General features: G+C 45.7%; 1 protein-coding gene and 1 long non-coding RNA gene across 2 annotated transcripts in view; one reads left to right on the top strand and one right to left on the bottom strand.

The window, feature by feature from the left end:
* LOC147261182 (epidermal retinol dehydrogenase 2-like) overlaps positions 1-19,877 on the top strand; it is an 80,884-nt gene extending 61,007 nt beyond the window's left edge. Inside the window, exon 7 of the mRNA XM_086203114.1 lies at positions 18,343-19,877. Coding sequence (XP_086059240.1) covers positions 18,343-18,439 — 97 coding nt within the window. The 3' untranslated portion in view covers positions 18,440-19,877. The remainder of the gene's footprint in view (positions 1-18,342) is intronic.
* On the bottom strand, positions 7,952-20,008 carry LOC147261181 (uncharacterized). The gene is made up of 3 exons (XR_015115711.1): positions 18,321-20,008; positions 17,663-17,921; positions 7,952-8,947 (listed from the first exon to the last, which is right to left on the bottom strand). It is a non-coding gene; the product is annotated as an uncharacterized LOC147261181 (long non-coding RNA).
* Positions 20,009-21,338: the final 1,330 nt, after the last annotated feature.

Here is a 21,338-nt window from a genome sequence, read left to right as displayed (position 1 = left end):
AGTTTGGTAGGTAACAACATGGCGATTGCGTACTTGCCGTGCGTAAATTTAGCTTGGCTGCGTAAAGCAGCGCTGTAATAGTCGCTGCTGGTGGACGCAAGAGAGCGAGAAAAAAGATGGCCAGTAAGAGATTTTTTGGCAGAAGAAGAGGGTGAAATGGTGTTTCAGTCGTCCTCCTCGGCTACTCGGATGAGGAGCCTGCGGTCGACCGTGTAGACAAAGAGCATTTTTTTGCAGGACCCAAACATGGAGCTATGAGTGACTGATTCAGTTGTTCCAGATGCGCGTTCATGTACAAACAATGAATAATAGGCTATGCCATGTTTTTATTGCTATTGTTTACTTCCCTTAACTTCTGCTGGCCAGTCAGCAGCCTGATTTGCATGAGGAATGTGTGAATTAGCTGCGTGAGAGGGGGGAGGGGCGCGGTCATCTACAGTGAGTCCGACTGTATGAGCGGGACAGAAAGACTGGAAGAGCCTCACTAAAGCCTCACGGTTATTATTGTCAGTCTTATTCAATTTCAATTTCAATTCAGAATACAGAACAATTTATGAAAAATTTTACAGTTTTATAGTTTTTTGATGCTGTTGATGATTTGCTCTATTTTTCTCTATTTGTTCATCCCAAAATGACCAAAAATATCCAAATCCCATGTAAAGCTGTATCCTGCCAGTGTTGATTGTCATTAGAGACCAAGATTATGTGTTGATCTGATGTTTTTGTGTTTGGATGTCCAGATGTCCTTTTGGAGTCTCCAAATAGGACCCAAGGACGGCGCATATGATATTTTATGTGCCAAACACTGTATACAGGTCATTTTTTGACATTTTGACTTCAGATTTGGACCGTAGGAAGTCAGTCAAGGCAAGGCAAGGCAGTTTTCTTTGTAGCCTGTTTTCACCACCAGTTTGTCTCCAGGCTTCATGGCATCATAACAACATCCTCTGCCCTCAGAACCTCACATCGACTGAGGAGAAACTCCATAGAAAACCTTTAACAGGGAAAAATCTGAGAAACCTCAGGGTGAGGAGTGGAGGAGGATCCCTCACCCAGGAGGGACAGACGTGCAGGACATGTGTCTGTGGATTAGTGATGCATGTTCAGCCTGGGACATGGACCTAGTTTTTGGACACTCTTGCAAGACACCTGAGAATATTACCTTTCCAAAGACATCAAGAACACATCTGAGTCTTGAACTATGTGGCAAGTGTGCAGCTTTTAATGTTGGCATGGCGTTTTAACAAAAAACCCTGAAAAAAGCAGTGATCTTCAAGAGATTATTGGTGTGTCTTTATTTTCACGAGTGTTTACATTGTAGATTCTTACTGAAGGCATCAAAACTATCAATGAACACATCTCAGTAAACAAAAGTGTGAAATACCTCCAACAGGTTCTATGTTCTAGGTTCTTCTACACAGCCTCCCTCTGACTCCTGCTCTGCTCACTCTTGGCGTTCTCTCCTTGAGCTTCATGAGGTCGTCACCTGAAACGGTTCTCCAACAGTCTTGAAGGAGTTCCAGAGGTGCTGAGCACTTGTTGGTCCTTTGGCCTTCACTCTGCGCTCCATTTCATCCCAAACATCTGGACTGGGTTCAGGTCAGGTGACTGGAGGCCAGGTCACCTGGGCTGCCCTCCATCACTCTCCTTCTTGGTCAAGTAGCCCTCACACAGCCTGGAGGTGTGTATGGGTCGTCGTCCTGCTGAAACATCAATGACGGTCCAACTAAACGCAGATGGGATGTGATGGCGTGTTGCTGCACGACGCTGTGGCAGCCATGTTGGTTCAGTAAAGCCCCCCCCCCCCATCACACCTCCTCCTCCATGCTTCATGGTGGGAACCATGCATGTAGAGACGTCCGTCCACCTTTTCTGTGTCCCACAAAGACATGGCGGTGGAACCAAAGATCTCAAATATGGACTCATCAGACCAAAGCCCAGTTGTCCTCTGGTCTCATGTCCACTCCTTGTGGTTCTGGTCCAAACAAACCTCTTCTGCTGGTTGCTTCTCCTTGGTCGTGGTTTCCTAGCAGCTGTTGGACCATCAAGGCCTGATTGGCGCCGTCTCCTCTCAACCGTTGGTGCAGAGACGTGTCTGCTACCAGAACTCTGAGGCGTTCATCTGGGCTCCAGTCTGAGGAGCTGTTAACTGGTGATTCCTGAGGCAGGGGACTGGGATGAGACTCTTGGTCTTCCACTCCTGGGCCGTCCTCATGTGAGCCAGTTTCATCGTGGCGCTTGATGGTTTTTACGACTGCACTCAGGGACGCATTCAAAGTTTTTCCAGTTTCCTGGACTGAGTGACCTTCAGGTCTTAGAGCACTGATGGACGGTGGTTCTTCTCCACTGAGCTGATGGTTCCTGCCATGACATGAATTCTAGCAGTGGTCAAACAGAGCTGTCAGCTGGGGAGCAGCCTGACTTCTGCTCAGCTCAACTGATGCTCCCAACCAGTAAGAAGGCAGGAAACTCCACCACTGAACCCTGACAAGGTGAACCTGAGAGGGGAAACCATTTCAGGTGATGACATCATGAAGCTCCCTGAGAAAAGGACGAGGGTTTGCAGCGCTGCAGCAAAGCAGAGGGAGGCAACTTTGAGGAAGCTGGAATATAAAACACATTTACAGTGATTAACCATTTTTTTCTATGATTCATAATTCCATATCTCTTTCTTCATATATTTGACGTCTTCAGTGTGGATCTACAATGTAGAAAGTTCTTAAAATAAAGAAAAAACATTGAATGAGAAGGTGGGTCCAAACTTTTGACTGGGAGTGTACATGTTTTACAAAAACAAAGATATTCAACTGAAGTGCATCAACAGTCCCATTTGGTTGAAGTATTATGATATATCAACTTTTTGATTATTTGGCAGTGACTTGAACCACTTTTCAACAAATCAGATCAAACAATGACATACAATATAACGTTTATTTATTAATATAAAAAGATGAATTTGTGTCGCAAAATAAGTAATGACTAAAAAAAATTCAAAGACACAAAATAAAAATATCAGCGTAAAAAAAAGCAAAGCAGTGCCACGCACCACTAACACTGATTATTTTTTACCCTCTCGCCAACTGTTTACACATATTACAAGAAGAAGAAGAAGAACACTGTCGCAAAGCTGTAGAAGAAGAAGAAGCAGAACAATTATTTCAAAATGGAGGAAGACGGGGTCGAACAAGTAGCGGATGCTCCTCCATCAAACACATTGGTTGTGTGGACTTATTTTGTCTTTCCATGTAAAAGACAAGGCAGCGTTGAGACAGCGGTGGATGAAACCAAAGTGGTGGTCTAACGATGAGGGTCCACAACAGCGTAGCCTGGGCGAGCACTGCTAGCACGATAGAAGGACACAAAGCTGCTGAAGGCTCAGTGTTGCAGCCCCCTGAGCTCAGACGTTCTAGATCCTGATGAGACTGCAGCCCTGAGCACCACTGGACGTTTGTTCTTCCATCAGGAATGGAGTCGTCCTCATTGTTCACAGCAACAAAGCACTTTTTAAATCAATATTTTATGTTTGTATTTGCATTGAAGTCTAAATAAGGGAAAAATTAAAATATATTGTTTTTTTCAAAGCAAAGAGCATTTTATTTTGTACTGACGTAACAAAAACTTGTATGTCTGCATATTAAGGAAGACAATATTTGATTTTCTTTCATCTTTATTTTGTATCGTGAGTTTTGTATTGTGAGCCCTGTTTCGTATTTCGTATCATTTTGTGAGTTGACTATTTCGTTGCACCCCTAATGAATACACAAACACAGCATGACACGGTAATTCTTGATATAAAGAAAATCAACAACAAACTGATGTGTATGTCAGTGAGTGTGTGTGTGGTGTAGAAACGAAAATAAATTTGAAGAGGAACTGAACATTAAGCTATGTCTGGGAGTGATAAAATAAGGGAATTTGTTTTCAGGTCTCTTGCTGCACCTTTTGCAAATTAATTTGAGTGATGAGATTGGTTCACCCCCTGCGTGGGTTCTCTCCGGTACTCCAGCTTCTTCCCACCGTCCAAAGACATCAATTTGGGGACTAGGCTAACTGGATACTCTAAATTGACAGTAGGTATGAATGTGAGTGTGAATGGTTGTTTGTATGTTGGCCCTGCGATGGACTGGTGACCTGTCCAGGGTGAACCCTGCCTCTCGCCCGCTGACACTGGGATAGGCTCCAGCCCCCCCACGACCCTTAATATGTAGGAATAAGTGGAAGATGATGGATGGATGGACAATGGATGGATTATTGCAGTAAGTAATGCGACACCGAACTTTATGACAGAGGGAATGTAATTCCCAAAGGTCCTGGGCGTGCATGACACACTGGTCGAGTACATTGCAGAGCAGGGATCTTAGATTGACGCATCACAGACCAGAATGGAGACCCTACCCCTCACATTCTGCTCTGTCCCGAAGATGCTTCACTGGTGTCTCGGTATTAGTCCACATTCTGGAGCTCAGTCTCCCCTCACAGCCAATAATTATTATGTTGATCAGATGGAATTACCCGTCATGGAATGAAGAACTAGGAGTTTGTGTACCCAGCCCAGAGGGTTACTGGGGCCCCACCCTGGAGCCAGGCCTGGGTTGGGACTCGTTGGCGAGTGCCTGGTGGTTGGGCCTTAGTCCATGTGGTCTAGTTGGCCCAGCCCAAAAAGTTTACATGGACTCATCCCCCCATGGACCCACCATCCGCAGGAGGAACCGGAAGGGTCCGGTGCGGAGTGGTTTGGGCAGCAGACCAAGGCGGGGGTCTTGGCTGTCTAATCCCCAGACATGGAAGCTGGCTTTTGGGACATGGAATGTCACCTTTCTGGTGGGGAAGGAGCTGGAGCTGGCGGAAGAGGTTGAGCATTGCCCGCTAGATATAGTCTGCCTCACTTCAACACATAACGGGTCTGGAACCCAAGACCTTGAGAGAGGTTTTTCCAGACACTCAGGTGAAGAGAGGCGCACAGCAGTCAACTGATCACCATTTGGTGGTGAGTTGGATCAGGTGGCAGGGGAAGGTGCCACGCAGACCTGGTAGGCCCAAACGAGTAGTGAAGGTTTGCTGGGAACACCTGGCAGAAGAACCTCTCAAGATTATCTTGAACTCCCACCTCTGGCAGAGCTTTGACCGTATCCCAGAGGCATTAGTGGACATTGAGTCTGAATGGACCATGTTCCGATCTGCCATTGTTGAGGTGGCTGTTGTGAGCTGCCACAGCGAGGCTGCAGGCGCCGGTCACGACTGCCATGGTAGTCGCCAAGGCAAAAACTTGAGCATGGTAGGAATTCAGTGAGGTCATGGAGAGTGACTGTCGGTCAGCTCTGAAAAGGTTCTGGCAAACCGTCTGTTGCCTTGGGGGGGAAGGCAGCAACTTGTCCACACTGTTTACAGTGGGGACGGGAGGCTGCTGATGTCAATTTGGGAGATAATTGGACAGTGGAAGGAATATTTTGAGGTACTCCTCAATCCCACCAACATCTATTCCATGGTGGGAACAGAGTTGGGGGAGGACTTGGGGGGGGTCGTCAAATCTCTGGGGCGGAAGTCGCAGATGCAGTTAAGCAACACTGCAGTGGCAGAGCTCCAGAAGTGGATGAGATCCACCCTGGGTATCTCAAGGCTCTGGGTGTTGTAGGGCTGCCTTGGTTGACACATCTCTGCAAAATTGCGTGGATTTCGGTGGCGGTGCCTTTGGAGTAGCAGACTGGGATGGTGGTCCCCATCATTAAGAAAGGGGACCAGAGGGTGTGTTCCAAATATCAGGGGACCACACTCCTTAGCCTCCCTGGAAAGGTCTATGCCAGGGTACTGGAGAGGAGGGTCAGGGTGATAGTCAAACTTCAGATCAAGGAGGAGCAATGTGGTTTTTGTCCCAGCCGTGGAACCGTGGATCAGCGCTTCACCCTCACTAGGGTGCTGGAGGGGGAATGGGAGTTTCACCAACCAGTCCACATGTGCTTTGTGGATTTGGACAAGGCTTGTGACTGTGTTCCCAGGAGCACCTTGTGGGGGGTACTCCGGGAGTATGGGGTGGATGGCCCCTTACAAAGGGCCATTCAGTCTCTCTACTGGAAGAGTGAGCGTCTTGTTCGCGTTGCCGGCAGTAAGTCAGACTTGTTCCCAGTGAGGGTTGGACTCCACCAAGGCTGCCCTTTGTCACCGGTTCTAGTCATTACTTTTACGGACAAAATTTCTAGGCACAGCCGGGTGGTGGAGGGGGTCAAGTTTGGTGGTGGGAGGATGTCGTCTCTGCTTTTTGCGGATGATGTGGTCCTCTTAGCTCCATCAAACCACGACCTCCAGCTCTTGCTGGGGCAGTTTGCAGCTGAATGTGAAGGGGCTGGGATGAGATTTAGCACCTCCAAGTCTGAGGCCAAGGTCCTCAGCTGGAAAAGTGTGGCCTGCCCACTCCTGGTCGGGGGGGAGTTCCTGCCTTAGGTGCAGGAGTTTAAGTATCTTGGGGTCTTGTTCACGAGTGAGGGTAGGATGGAGCAGGAGATTGACAGGTGATTGGGGCGGCGTCCGCAGTGATGCAGGTGCTAAACCAGTCCATTGTGGTGAAGAGGGAGCTTAGCCAAAAGGTGAAGCTCACGATTTACCACTCAATCTACGTTCCAACCCTCATCTGTGGTCATGAGCTCTGGGTAATGACCGAAAGAACAAGATCGCAAATACCAGTGGCCGAAATGAGTTTCCTCCTCAGGGAGGCAGGGCTCTCCCTTAAAGACAGGGTGAGATGCTCAGTCCTTCAGGAGGGACTCAGAGTAGAGCTGCTGCTCCTCCATGTTAAGAGGCGTCAGTTGAGGTGGTTCAGGCATCTGGTGTGGATGCCCCCTGGACACCTCCCTCAGGAAGTGTTCCAGGCATGTCCAACCAGCAGGAGGCCTTATGGCTGACCCAGGACACGCTGGAGGGATTATATCTCTCGGCTGACCTGGGAACGCCTTGAGATTCCCCAAAGAGCTGGTGGAAGTGGCTGGGAGAGGACAGTCTGGGCTTCCTTGCTGCGGCTGCTGCCCCTAACCAAACTGATAAGTGGAGGACGACGAGGACAAGGACGAGATGGAATTAGGAAGTGGTTGGGATACCAAACAAAAAAAAAAATTAAAAATCACAGTCTTGGAACCATGGATCTTCTTGGAGATTAAAATTACCCTCTGACAGAATTTGGTTGCTTCTGTAGCAAAAAAATGGCAAAGGAATAAACCTAGCATTACTGAAAACTTGCAGTACTGAGGCAACAGAAATCTAGACCGCTAATGAGGAAAAAAGTAGGCTCAAATGTAAACAAGACAAAAAAACATTACAAAGTCTGAACACCTACCAGTACATAAGTTTACGAGGAAAAAGAGTGTGAAGACAAAGAAAAGGAGAAGCATTGAACTTAACTCAAGGCTACTATTATAGCTGCCTGTTTTGGGCAGGATCAGGATGGAGGGCAGCATCTGGCACTCCAGGAGCTAATGGGAAAACCTTTCCTGACACCCAAGGGTTGTGGATCGTCTGTTGCTATCTGCATGTAATGAATATGTATGCAGTGTTAGGTTCATTGCTGATAGAAGAAATTACAACAAACATAATCAGTAAAATAGGCTGCACGGTGGTGCAGTGGTTAGCACTGTGGCCTCACAGCAAGAAGGTTCCGGGTTCGAGTCCCGGCTCGGGCGTGGGATCTTTCTGTGTAGAGTTTGCATGTTCTCCCCATGCCTGCGTGGGTTCTCTCCGGGTACTCCGGCTTCCTCCCACCGTCCAAAGACATCAATTTGGGGACTAGGCTGATTGATTCTCTAAACTGTCTGTAGGTATGAATGTGAGTGTTAATGGTTGTTCGTCTCTGTATGTTGGCCCTGCGATGGACTGGTGACCTGTCCAGGGTGAACCCCACCTCTTGCCTGTAGATGCTGGGATAGGCTCCACCCCCCCCGCGACCCTTACTAGTAAGGAATAAGTGGAAGATGACGATGGATGGATAAGCAATAAAATAAAGAACAACAGGATGAGGAAGGAGTGTGGATTTGTCAAGGGTACAAGGCACAGCTAGTGTACCCATGTAAATATAACCACTGCTACATCACCATCCTTTAGTAGTCACATTGTCCAAGCCCACCCTCTTGGGTGGACTCACCCCAGACTTTTTGTCTTAACATGGCTTCAGGAGATAAAAGACCAAGAGGCTATACTTAAAATCAATGAGTGGTTTATTCACTCTTCATGGCAGAGTTACAGGTGCAGCAAAGTCCAACACCGGAAGAGCTCAGAGCTTCCGTGGAAACCCGGTGAGAACTGACTCCCTCCTGCCAGGAAAAAAAGTTAAATTACATTCTTTAAGAAATAGTCCTGACGCTCTGGCATTTGTCCCTGATTGGTCAATTTTGTATCATGACGTATGTTGCAGACCGTGCAGATGTTGTATCAAAATGTTTTGAATCAAACAAAGGTGTAAATATGTGTGTTTATGTTGAGGCAAATCAGTCTGTGTTGGCTACACTCAGGAACATGGAGATCCCAGCATAGTTGAGACAATGGGAGGACAAATGGAGAGACTACAGCTGGGAGCGTTGCTCCTTTGGCTCTTCTCCATCAACATATAAAATCATTTACATACATAAAGTTTGACTTGAGCACTGTCGCCTCACAGCAAGAAGGTTCCGGGTTCGAGTCCCGGCTCAGGCACAGGATCTTTCTGTGTGAGTCTGCATGTTCGCCCTGTTCCTGTGTGGGTTCTCTCTGGTACTCCAGCTTCCTCCCACCGTCCAAAGACATCAAGAGGGGACGAGGTTAATCCAGACTCTAAATTGACCGTAGGTATGGCTGGGAGAGCCAATGGTTGTCTGTCTCTGTGTGTTGGCCCTGTGATGGACTGGCGACCTGTCCAGGGTGAACCCGCCAAGGCTCAAAGTCCCATTGAGTCCATGGTGTACAATGTCTTCAGATAGTGACTTGGAGGTGTCTGTGGTGGTGAGAAAAATAGAGTTTTGATACCACTGATCAAGAACTGTCTGGAAGAATCTGGTGTTGGAAGAATGCTCTGCTGGGAACCAACACTATAAAAGCGACTTTGGTGCCATAAGGTTCCAGCCTCTAGTTAGTGCCAAGCACTGTGGGTTTGACAAGCTGGACTCCTCACTGTGATTTGTAGGTGAGAGTGTGTCCTTTAAGGAGGTTGATTTATTGTTTTTAGATGGAAGAGAAGATTGTTGGTGTTAGTGGAGGCTGGGTACCAGTCACCAGCGTCCCCCCTGTGACTTTGTTCCGGTTCATTGGGAGGCCAAACTTCAATAAATATTCCAACTGTTCTTGAGAGTAAAATTCTGCATGGGGCACGACAGATTAAAATGACTTAATACTCATGAAAAAGAACCTGTTAGAGAACTGTTGAGCCTTATTAACCAAGTTTTATGATTATACATTGATATTATTTCTTCTGATTGTTTCTTAGGGGTAGACTCCCATACCCTCAGGTCACATAACTCCTCCTACCTCAACACCAGCATCATAGTGCTTCAGTACCCTCAGGAGAACCTTGATATCCGAAACCAACATTTACTGAATTATATGTAGTTCTAAATAAGATTCCTATGAAGACAATCTTCTCTTTAGTTTTAGTACATATATCAGGTGTGTGTGTCTTGCAACTAAAAGTAGAAATATGCATCAATACTCAAATCAGTCCACTTTGTCCAGAAAGAAATGTATTCTTCCCTTCTTTTTTGTTGAACTTATTTTTCCTTGTCTGAAGGTGACAGTGAGTAAATGTATGGTTTCTGCATACTGGTTCCACTGTAAATCAAATGGTGAGAATTGGGAATCACTGCATGTTCTTGTGTCTTTCTTGTGCCTTGCTCAGGAATGTTGATAGTGTCAATTTTCAAATCTTGCCTGAAAACCACAGATTTAACCAGGCTGCCTATGGTTTCTGATTGTAGTTGCTCTGCTACAGATTATAAATTTTTAATTTTGTCTATAGTTTTGATGTGTTATTGTTATTTATTATGAAATGTCAATCTATGTTGGATTACATAGGATTTATTTTCCCCCAAAATGCAGATTTGACCACTGCTACCCTGACTTGAGGTCATCGAGGAGGCAAGACATTGCGTTTTGACAGTCCTTGTTTTAAAACAAACAACAAAAAAACAGCACTAAAAATTCCAAGATGGCCATCATAATGACATCTGAGAAAATGGAATCAAATATTTTCTCATTAGTTATGTTTTGAGGCAGCTGACTAAAGAAATTTTTAACTTGCTATAAAGCTATATCATTCATTGTATTGATTTTAATTTTTCAAAAGTTTTCACTCGTGTATGGTATCTTGACAGGGCCTCATCCATCATACTGGATGCATTGTATCAATGGGTGAGGTGCTTCCTGATAATCTTACTTTTGACACCTTTAAGGGTGGCTTATACAGTTCAAGTCAAGTCAGGTTTATTTGTGTGGCACCAAACCCCAACCAAAGTTCTCTCCTGACTCTTTCCAAGTAGAGCAGGTCCAGCACCTCCCTCCTTCAATGAACCTCCACTCAACAATTCTCCATCAGCAAGCACATCCTGCAACAGCAGCCACCAGAACCTTCCTTTACTAGCAGGAAGGTGGAGCAGATCCAGGATCGGTGGGTACGGAGAGAGAGCAGGAGAGCAGGACAGAGACAAAGACAGAGAATGGAGGAAGACAGAGAGACAGAAGGAAAGAGAGGGACAGAGATAAAGAGGGAGAGAAAAGAGGAGAGACTGATGGACAGAGACAAAGACAGAGAATGGAGGAAGACAGAGAGACAGAAGGAAAGAGAGGGACAGAGAGAGAGAGAAAGGAGGAGAGACTGATGGACAGAGACAAAGACAGAGAATGGAGGAGGACAGAGAGACAGAAGGAGAGAGAGGGACAGAGATAAAGAGGGAGAGAAAGGAAGAGAGACTGATGGACAGAGACAAAGACAGAGAATGGAGGAGGACAGAGAGACAGAAGGAGAGAGAGGGACAGAGATAAAGAGAGAGAGAAAGGAGGAGAGACTGATGGACAGAAGGGGACGTGAGCAGGTGGAGCTACGGGTGGCAGCTGGAGTGGAGCCTCTTCATGTCTGGAGCCTCCTCCAGCAGCACCCGGGATCTGGGATGAGGGGAGAAGAAGAAGAGTTAGTAACACGTATGAGGACAGGAGGAGGAGAGAGAAGCCCAGAGCATCATGGGAGATCCCCAGCAGTCTGAGCCTATAGAAGCAGATCTAAGGGCCAGCCTAAGCAGTCCTGACTATAAGGCTGACCAACAAGGAAGGTCTTAAGTCTGCTCTTAAACATAGAGAGGGGGTCTGGGTCCTGGACTGAAACTGGGAGACAGTTCCACAGGAGGGGAGCCTGATAGCTGAAGGCTCTTGCTCCATTCTACTGTTACAACTCAAGGAACCTGCAGGAACCCTGCATCCTGGGAGTGAAGGGTTCTAGCTGGATCATAGGGGACTAGGAGCGCTGTCAGGGATGAAGGAGCCTGATTGTTGAGGACTTTGATGGTAGAAGAAGAATTTTAAATTCTGTTCTGAATCTGACAGGGAGCCATGCAGAGAAGCAGTCCAGGAGAGACCTGGTCTCTGCTACCAGTTCTAGTCAGGGGGGCAGCAGTGTTCTGGACCAGCTGGAGGGTCTTTAGGGTCTTATTAGTCCAGCCTGGTAGGAGGGAGGTGCAGTAATCCAGCCTGGAAGTGACAAAAGCAGGGACTAGTTTTTCTGCATCTTCTTGAGCCAGGATGTGTCTGATCTTAGCGATGTTACGTAGATGGAAGAAGGCGTCCTGGAGATTTGTTGAATGTGGGAGTTAAAGGGTCCTGGTCAAAGAGAACTCCTAGCTTCCTTCATGCAGACTTGAAACCATAAAACATCCCATCGGACTCCTGGGCTTGACTGGCCCTGTCAATCATGGACCGCAACTACATCACTGCACCCAAGTATTTAAAATGCAAAATATCCTTGATAAAGTTTGGAATGAGCAGAATCAACAGGAGCTGTTATTAGCTTTGAGGCTTTTTGGAGACGTCTGCTCTCCTTTTCCCATCTTTCTCTGAGCCATTCTTCCTTATTTGAAAGCTTTTCATCTCTGGAACGCGCCTGTCTGCTCTGCTCAGTTGACATAAAAGCCATTGTATTATCCCACATTGTCTGTCGTCCCCCTCTGAAGACAGCCATTGTTGGTTAGGAATGTCATCCAAAATCATCTAACACAAGCTGGTTTGTGGAACTTAATCCAATAATAGCCATTTAATCAGGGCACTTTAATATATTAAATTTGTTTTATTTCATATTGATAATGTAATGGGGAGAGGACAGTCTGGGCTTCCTTGTTGAGGCTGCTGCCCCTGCAACTTGGACCAAACGGATAGGAGGAGGAGGAGGAGGACGACGATGTCGATGATGCTAATGGTTTGATTTAATTGAGCCTTTGTGTCACCCCAGCAATGTATGCTTTAGTGTTAGAAGCAATAGCTGTAAGTAAAAATCAAATTGACACGATATGAACGTTAAAATGTTGTGTGACTTGGTTAGCAAAAGGCTTCAGTTTATTGACTGAATACACACAGATGACCCATCAGCAGCCGTGCAGCTTCATCCTGTTGTGTCCACTCTGATTTGTTCTCTCTGGTCTTTGCTACCTGTTTCAGCTAACATTAGCACTACCCTGTCCACTCCAGCTTGGTGGCTGCTGATATCGGCATCCTAACATGGGAATTTCTACATTTCCAGACTAGCTGTGATATTTGTTGACTTTGCGCTAATGGTTGAACAAAAGCTATTGCATTCTAGAGGACCCAAAATCCAAGACCAGGACCTTCAAGGCTCAGTCAGTAACTGGATCCGGTCCCATTCTAATGCTGCTTGGGTTAACATTATATATATTATTTAATATCCAAGCAGACTGAAACAGACCCAACTTTGATCAATGAGCTGATCATGATGAAGCTCTGTGTGTGTGTGTGTGTGTGTGTGCGTGCGTGCGTGTGTGTGTGTGTGTGTGTTCTGGGCACAGGGAGAATGAGAGCAGATGGCAAACCAAGTGCTGACAGCAAGTTAGCAATGCTAATGTAGATCATGTCGATCGGGAAACCATCTCAGTTACATTTTGTTCTGTTAGACAGCTGATTCTGAACGGGTCGAGTTTGTCCCAGAACGGTGAAACACATTACCAGGTAGCCACTTTTCTATCAGCAAGAGAGGGAACAGGTGAACAGAAAACCAGAAGGGAGGCAGATGGATGATGTGGGTGTGGCCAGGGGCCAAGGGGTTGGCATGATATTTTCAAAGAAACAAACTTTTGATTTAACTTGCACGTTACCATAGACTTTGTAGCAATTAGCTGGCATATCATATAATAAATTCTTCTTCTCTGGTCCAGGTCTTAATTTTGAACTACTGGATTGGACATATCCTCATATGAGACTCTGCAGGTGTGTCTCTGGAGAGCTTCAAGTCAGTGCCAAGTTTCTCCCTCAGACTTGTTGCTCAGTCTCTTGAAATATTATATATTTATATTAAAGAATCATCTAATCTGAGATGTTGTTCAGAAAAATTAAAAACTGATTCCTCTCACCACTGTTTGTGGATACCAGTCATGTATTTGTGCTACATTGTGCTTTGGCTTGTGGTGCTTGAGTTTCATCATTTTTGTGAATAAACATAAAAGTGTCTGTGCATTCTGGGTCCAAAGCTCAGTTTTCAAATAGATGATACCTTTGTTTTTTCCATTGTTCCCTCTCCTCCCTATGACTGTTCTTCTCACTCAGCAACTCTAGTCTTCATCTTTATTGCCGCGCTCATATTTGATTGGCTGAGTTGCTTCATGTTCGAAGGAACTAAAATTACTCGAAGCATTGTGAGGCTGTTCCATGCCAAATGGGACAGAAGACATGAAGCTGGTTCCATTCTGCTCCAGCTCCTACAGAGAATCACCAGTGAAACATCCCATCAGAACTTTTGAACACGGTCTCATCCATGACCATGTTCTGGACATTGTGATGTGCCTCTCTGAAACATGGGATCAGCCAGAGTGTTATTCTAAATGACACATGTCCTCCGGGTGATGATTCCTCCTGGATCCTACCTGGACTTTCCTCATTTGAACACCTTGTACTCAACATGACTTCATCGCCCAGCCACTCAAACCAAACTCAGCTTTCACCTCAGACATAAATGACCTCCTCACTTTGTTCCACATCTGCTAGTCCTGTCACCCTTGGTAACCTGAACATCCATGTTGACACCCCCTCTTGCCACTTCGTGGCTGAATTCCTAAAACTACTGTACTGTCGAAATCTCACACAGCATGCCCCCCCCCCCCCCCCCCACACACACACACACACAGACTTATCAGGGGACACACACTCAACTTGGTCATCTCTGATTTGGATAGCAGTCTGCTTGTATATAAGCTTGGTCATGCTGATCATCAGGTAATTTCTCTTGAAGGACCATTCTGCCTCTCCCTTCCAAGCCCAGATGTCAATTTCATCTTTTTAATATCAAAAACATCAACCCAGACATCATGTCCTCAGATCCCCAGTGTCTCACCTTAGCCTGCCTTTCATCTACTAATGAATCTGTGGACTATTACAAAAAATTCCTTTCCAATTTGCTGGATCTCCATATCTCCTTTAAAACCAGAACGCTGTCCCTCATGCTCAGCACCCTGGTACACCTGTGAGCTTGGGAAAATGAAGGTAGCTGGCCGTGTCCTCGAGTAGCTTATTAAATCATCTAGAGACATACCTGGAACATCAAAAAGGTGATGCCGTGTCACTCAAAGACGCACAAAATCAGTTGTAGGATAAATCATCTCCCTGAACTTCAGACTCCATCCATAGTCCATCGTCATCTTCCGCTTATTCCTTACTAGTAAGGGTCGCGGGGGGCTGGAGCCTATCCCAGCATCTACGGGCGAGAGGCGGGGTTCACCCTGGACAGGTCGCCAGTCCATCGCAGGGCCAACATTCAGAGACGAACAACCATTCACACTCACATTCATACCTACGGTCCTACGGTCAATTTAGAGTATCAATCAGCCTAGTCCCCAAATTGATGTCTTTGGACTGTGGGAGGAAGCCGGAGTACCAGAGAGAACCCACGCAGGCACGGGGAGAACATGGAGACTCACCCAGAAAGATCCCACGCCCGAGCCGGGACTTGAACCCGGAACCTTCTTGCTGTGAGGCCACAGTGCTAACCACTGCACCACCGTGCAGCAGAACCTCAGACTCAAACTCTTAAAATAAACCACAGAGGAATTCAGATTCAGATTCAGAATACTTTATGAACAGTGCAACTAATTCCTCCAGCCATCCTCTCCACCTACCCTGTCTATCTGCTCTTAGCCTGGGAACTTCCACTCCCTTCTCTGCTTCTCCAAGGTTTCACTGAGTGAAGTTGATGGCATCATTAAGACAGTGAAACCATCCACCTGCACCCTGGACTCTTTTCCACAGCCCTGATAAAATCAAACCTCTCCACCTAAAGTCCTGTTATCACAAATATAGTAATTCTCTTTCTACTGTCCAGCCATGTCCCATCTGCACGTTAAACTGCTGTCACTAAGCCACTTCCCAAATAACCTACCCTGGAACCAGAAGTCCTTACCAACAACAGGCCCATTGCTAACCTCCCAGTTTTCTTAAAGGTGCTGGAAAAGGCTGTCGCTGCAAAGTCAGGACCATCTACAACCACACACTGTATCAAAGATTCAGGCTTCTTCTCCACTCACAGCACAGAAACAGCTCTGGTTGGTGTCACACATGACCTTTTGAGGCTGATGCTGGCTCTCCTCCTCTAATCATTGACCTCTTGACACCATTGATTACATATCCTTCTCAACCACCTCCACTGTCACACTGGATTCTTGCACTCTGCCTTGGACTAGTTTTCATCCTACCTCTTTGGGAGAACTATGTCAGTCCTTGGAGATGCAAAGTCCTGCACACTGGTGCCCCTGAAGAATCTGTCTTTGGTTCAGTCCTGTTTATTTTATACACGCTCCCCCTCAGCTGCCTTACCAGCCGGCATGGGCTCTTGTTCCTCTATGCTGATGACATGCAGCTCTATCTCAGGACTGACCAAGCCCTCACTGCCACCCAGGCATCTTCAATCATCATCACCACTGTCCACATTAACCCCCTGCTTGGAGGAGTAAAAGGCCCAGATGAGTCAAAAGTTCCTCCAGTTAAATAAAACTGAAGCTGATACTCTTTCTCAGGTCCAGTCATCACCCTAACCTGCCATCACCTTTTCAAGGCAGGACATTCCTCTCTCATCTAAAGTTACTAATGTTGATGTGAAACTGGACCCTCACCTGATATTTGACAACCACATCAAACATCTGTCCAAGTCATGCTCTTTCTACCTCAACGTCAGCCCCCTGGCAGGGTCACCAGGTAAAGTGTGGCTCAAACCAGCAACACCTCAGTTGAAAGAGGGCCTCTCTACCTCTGAGCCATGCCGCCTAGTATGTCTCATACCAGAGTGTCTCACCCGTGTGTCTCAATAGTGTGTTTCACACCCGTGTGTCTCACTAGTGTGTCTCAATAGTGTGTTTCACACCCGTGTGTCTCACTAGTGTGTCTCAATAGTGTGTTTCACACCCGTGTGTCTCACTAGTGTGTCTCACTAGTGTGTTTCACAGCAGTGTGTTTTACCAGTGTTTCACACCAGTGTGTCTTACCAGTGTGTCTCACTAGTGTGTTTCACACCAGTGTGTCTCACTAGTGTGTTTCACACCAGTGTGTCTCACTAGTGTGTCTCACTAGTGTGTTTCACACAAGTGTGTCTTACCAGTGTGTCTCACGAGTGTGTTTCACAGCAGTGTGTCTTACCAGTGTTTCTCACCCGTGTGTCACACTAGTGTGTTTCTCACCTGTGTGTCTAACTAGTGTGTCTCACTAGTGTGTCTTACCAGTGTGTCTCACTAGTATGTTTCTCACCCGTGTGTCTCACTAGTGTGTCTCACTAGTGTGTTTCACACCAGTGTGTCTCAATAGTGTGTTTCAGACCCGTGTGTCTCACTAGTGTGTCTCACGAGTGTGTTTCACAACAGTGTGTCTTACCAGTGTCTCAATAGTGTGTTTCACACCAGTGTCTTACCAGTGTGTCTCACTAGTGTGTTTCACACCAGTGTGTCTCACTAGTGTGTTTCACACCAGTGTGTCTCACTAGTGTGTTTCACACTAGTGTGTCTTACTAGTGTTTCTCACCCGTGTGTCTCACTAGTGTGTGTCACTAGTGTATTTCACACCAGTGTCTCACTAGTGTGTTTCTCACCTGTGTGTCTCAGTAGTGTGTCTCACTAGTGTGTTTCACACCAGTGTGTCTTACCAGTGTGTCTCACTAGTGTCTAACTAATGTGTCTCACTTGTGTGTTTCACACCAGTGTGTCTCACTAGTGTTTCTCACTAGTGTGTTTCCAATCAGTGTGTCTCACTAGTGTATTTCACACCAGTGTGTCTCACTAGAGTGTTTCACACCAGTGTGTCTCAATAGTGTGTTTCAGACCCGTGTGTCTCACTAGTGTGTCTCACTAGTGTGTTTCACACCAGTGTGTCTTACCAGTGTGTCTCACTATTGTGTCTCACTTGTGTGTTTCACACCAGTGTCTTATCAGTGTGTCTCACTAGTGTGTTTCACACCAGTGTGTCTTACCTGTGTGTTTCACTAGTGTAGCTCATACCAGCATGTCTCACAGTCGTGTGTAGTTAAATGCTGTGTTTACTTCACACGAGTGGCCATTTTCCTCCTATTGCCTTGGAAATGTTGTGAAGTGACATCATCGGAAAGCTGCAAGCCCATGAAGAAAACATGATGAAGTCCATAAATCCGTCTCATCTGCCATCCAAAATAAGCTTGGAGGTTGTTGGACTCATCAAGGTTCTGTAGGTTTGAGCCATGTGTTTACTGAGGTCTGAAATAAAACCAGATGAGAACTTCATGATTCCCAGCACTTCCTTTGACGTAGCACGCGCGCTGATCACAGGAAGTCATTAGAAACGACTCCTTACATTATGGCAGTAGCCCAGTGACAACAGACGGTTGGGGAATCACTGTTTCTTTTATTCATAAAGCTGCAGTTTTTGCAAGTTCCCACAATTTCATCTCATAAGATTGCATAAATATCCCACATATTCCATCCCATTTTTTTATGAATAGATGCTGCATAATCAAGGGTTTTTGCCCGCAACAATCACAAAAAAACTCTGCAGTTTTCTGGAAGGACTGGTAAATCACATCATCTCATCCTTTATAAGGTCTTCTCTCGGCAGATCTGGAAACTTGAAGAACCAGAACCTTTATAATAACTTACTTTCTTTTGTTTGCCTCTGCAGCATCCTCCCCATGAAGCAAGGCATCCTCCTGGGTCAGTACCTAGGAGCCTTCAACCTCATGGATACATTCAGGGGACACTCAAAAAAAAAGGAGTGAGGCAGAGTGACTGCGATGGAAGGAGACACAGAATTCATGAACATATCGTCCCCACCTACTGTTCTGATTAACCCCCATGATTGTACTCCAAGGTCAGAGTTCCATTTCACAAGCTCACACTTGAATGAAGGAATTCAATGTTCATTAATCTCTTAGAAGTATGAAGATATCCCAAATGTACATTTTTGTAGATTACATGATCTTTAGTGCAACTCAAATTTTTATCTTAATCAATAAGCATTACTCATAGAAAAATGTCCCTCCACTAATTAATGGGAGAGTGAGAGAGATCTACCTGGTGTGTTCATTCTTTGTGTCCTACATGTGCCCTCTTGCTCCTGAGGGTCTCATCCAAACTCAGCAGCCACTGTTGGTGCTGGCTTCTTGTTCAGAACTGATCCTGATGACATAATGATTCATCATCAGTCCAGTCCACGAGCCACATGGACATGAATCAACTGTGTTTGGTTTCAAGTTGTTCATGTTGAAGGGCCTAAAACAGCAATAAACCAAGGAAACTCAGACACCTACAACTGGTGAACCCTCTGCACTAACTGGAGTGCAGAGGACCCCTAACCCGACACGGTTGAAGACTACGATCGTTTATACCTAATTATATTTCATACAGACATGTACATGCTCACACACACAAAATTGCAATATTGTTGAAATTTAGGACAAAGTTGATTGAACCCCACCGTTCAAGTGACAAGTTATCAGAGATGTGAATGTAGCCATCAATCAGATCTTCATGGAATACCAAAGATTTACTTTTCAATTTGTGTTTTTAACTGATTCAACTACACCTTTCATCCTCAAGTCATTTCACATTTAAAAGTACCATTTTCAGGTACAGCGACCCACGAAAAGGGGTTCTTAATTATTTGGTATAAGCTTTTATGGTGGTATCCAAGATGGAGGTACTTCATCTTCACTGTACCTCCATTATGTTCAGTTCTCCTCAGGTTCCTCTTTGACAGAACTGCCTGCAGGTCGGGTCTCATCCGTTCCACCTCCAGCTTTGCTTGCAGTCCAAAGTCATTTCTGCTGCTTTATTATGAAAGCATATGCATATAAGCCATATAGCCACAGAATTTTCTTTCAGTTATACATGGTGACACTGACTAGGTACATCAAATATCATTTAAGACCGAGTCGCTTACGGTAACGTAGATGTGCCCTGGTACATGTCTGAGCAGCAAGAATCAGCATATTGTTGCCTTTCATAATGACTGTGTGTGTTCCTATGAATGTTTTCATTCTATGTTTGCCTGTGAAATTCTGGGAAATGCATCTTAATTGCAGATGTGTCTCATGGAAAGTTGGCAGTGTCGCTACACCGGATGCCTTCGTTAAAGGCTGACCACTGTTCATGTTTGGAACATTCTGATCAATAAATGGAAGCATTGGGATTTTGGGGGTTTGTGTTTGATGGCTTTTTTCACCATGGCAACTGCAGTTGATGAGTCATAAATAAAAGTAGTAACAATAAAAGTCATGAATCAATTCTCATGATGTGAAGACTCATCATCATGTTTATGATGAATGAGTAATGGTTTCCTAATTTGTAATGATAAGAATTTACGGCTTGTAAGACTTTATACTGTCACTAATACAACTTTCTACAATGAAGGCTTTAAAGTACAGCCCATTACAGGTACACAGAGGAGATCAGAACCACACCACACACATCATGGTTGACAGTGATCCTCCTGTACCTGCCAAATGGTAAAATAACATAACAAAAGACACAAAACTAGCAGCTAGCAACTGTAAACCTTCTCTATTTTAGGCCAGAGTGACAAAAACACTCCACCCATAGTCGCAGTCACCATCCCACCATGGGAGTCCAGGAAAATCTGGGCTGGTATCGATTCACATCCAATATTGTAGCTGAAAACTAGGATGACGTTTTGTCCATGTTTGTTCTTGTTGTGATTTGTGGCTGAACAGAAATTACAAACAGGAGATAGAAAGAGGCCCTCCTGCTGTGTTACTAGGATTGAAGCATTTGTGTCCTGAGGGTGGCAGAGAGGCAAACACGACCAGAACACCAACTAACAAGAACCAGGTTAGACATTTACACAAAAAATAAAAAACCCAGAACTCACCTGACCATAGTGATATCATCAGAACCTGCTGGAGGGCTTGGTGCACCAAATCTGTTCAATTACTTTGAAGCAAATCAGTGACGAATTCTAAGTGGATGGATGGATCTCGGGCACACAGTGGAGCAGTGGTCCTCACTGTGGCCTCCCAGCAAGAAGGTTGTGGGTGGAGTCCCGGCTGGAGCACAGGGTCTTTCTGGGTGAGTCTCCATGTTCTCCCTGTTCCTGCTGGGTTCTCTCTGGTACTCCAGCTTCCTCCACAGTCCAAAGACATCAAGAGGGACCAGGTTAATCCAGACTCTAAACTGACCGTAGGCGTGGCTGGGAGAGCCAATGGTTGTCTATCTCTATGTGTTGGCCCTGCCATGGACTGGTGACGTGTCCAGGGGGAAGGCTGCTGGGATAGGCTCCACCCCCACCACCCTCAACAGGAGAAGAGGGAGAACATGGATGGATGAAATTTACGAGTAAATAAATATATCAACTTATGATCAATTTCTACTAATTATGTAAACCAGCTCTGTAAAAAATACACACCTGCATGTGAAGCTACGCCCACTTTAGTTTAAGTCCTGCCCATTTCTGGTTTGAAGCCCATCCCACGATTACAGAAGTGGATGAACACAACTCTGTTACTTACACAGATTCAGATGATGGTGCACTCACTCATCCCTATGAAGTAGAAGTATGAAAGGCCAGGTGGGGGCGATCCCTCCCACCCCATCACAGGCGTGTTAAACTGCCTCAGGCAACAACATCAAAGTGACCCCACCCAGTTTCTCTTTTCATTC

This window comes from Aulostomus chinensis, chromosome 5 (assembly GCF_037954235.1).
Source record: "Aulostomus chinensis isolate RoL2024-O1b breed Wild chromosome 5, RoL_Achi_v1.0, whole genome shotgun sequence".
Taxonomy (NCBI): Eukaryota; Metazoa; Chordata; class Actinopteri; order Syngnathiformes; family Aulostomidae; genus Aulostomus; species Aulostomus chinensis.
This window is presented reverse-complemented; position numbering and strand designations above follow the sequence as displayed.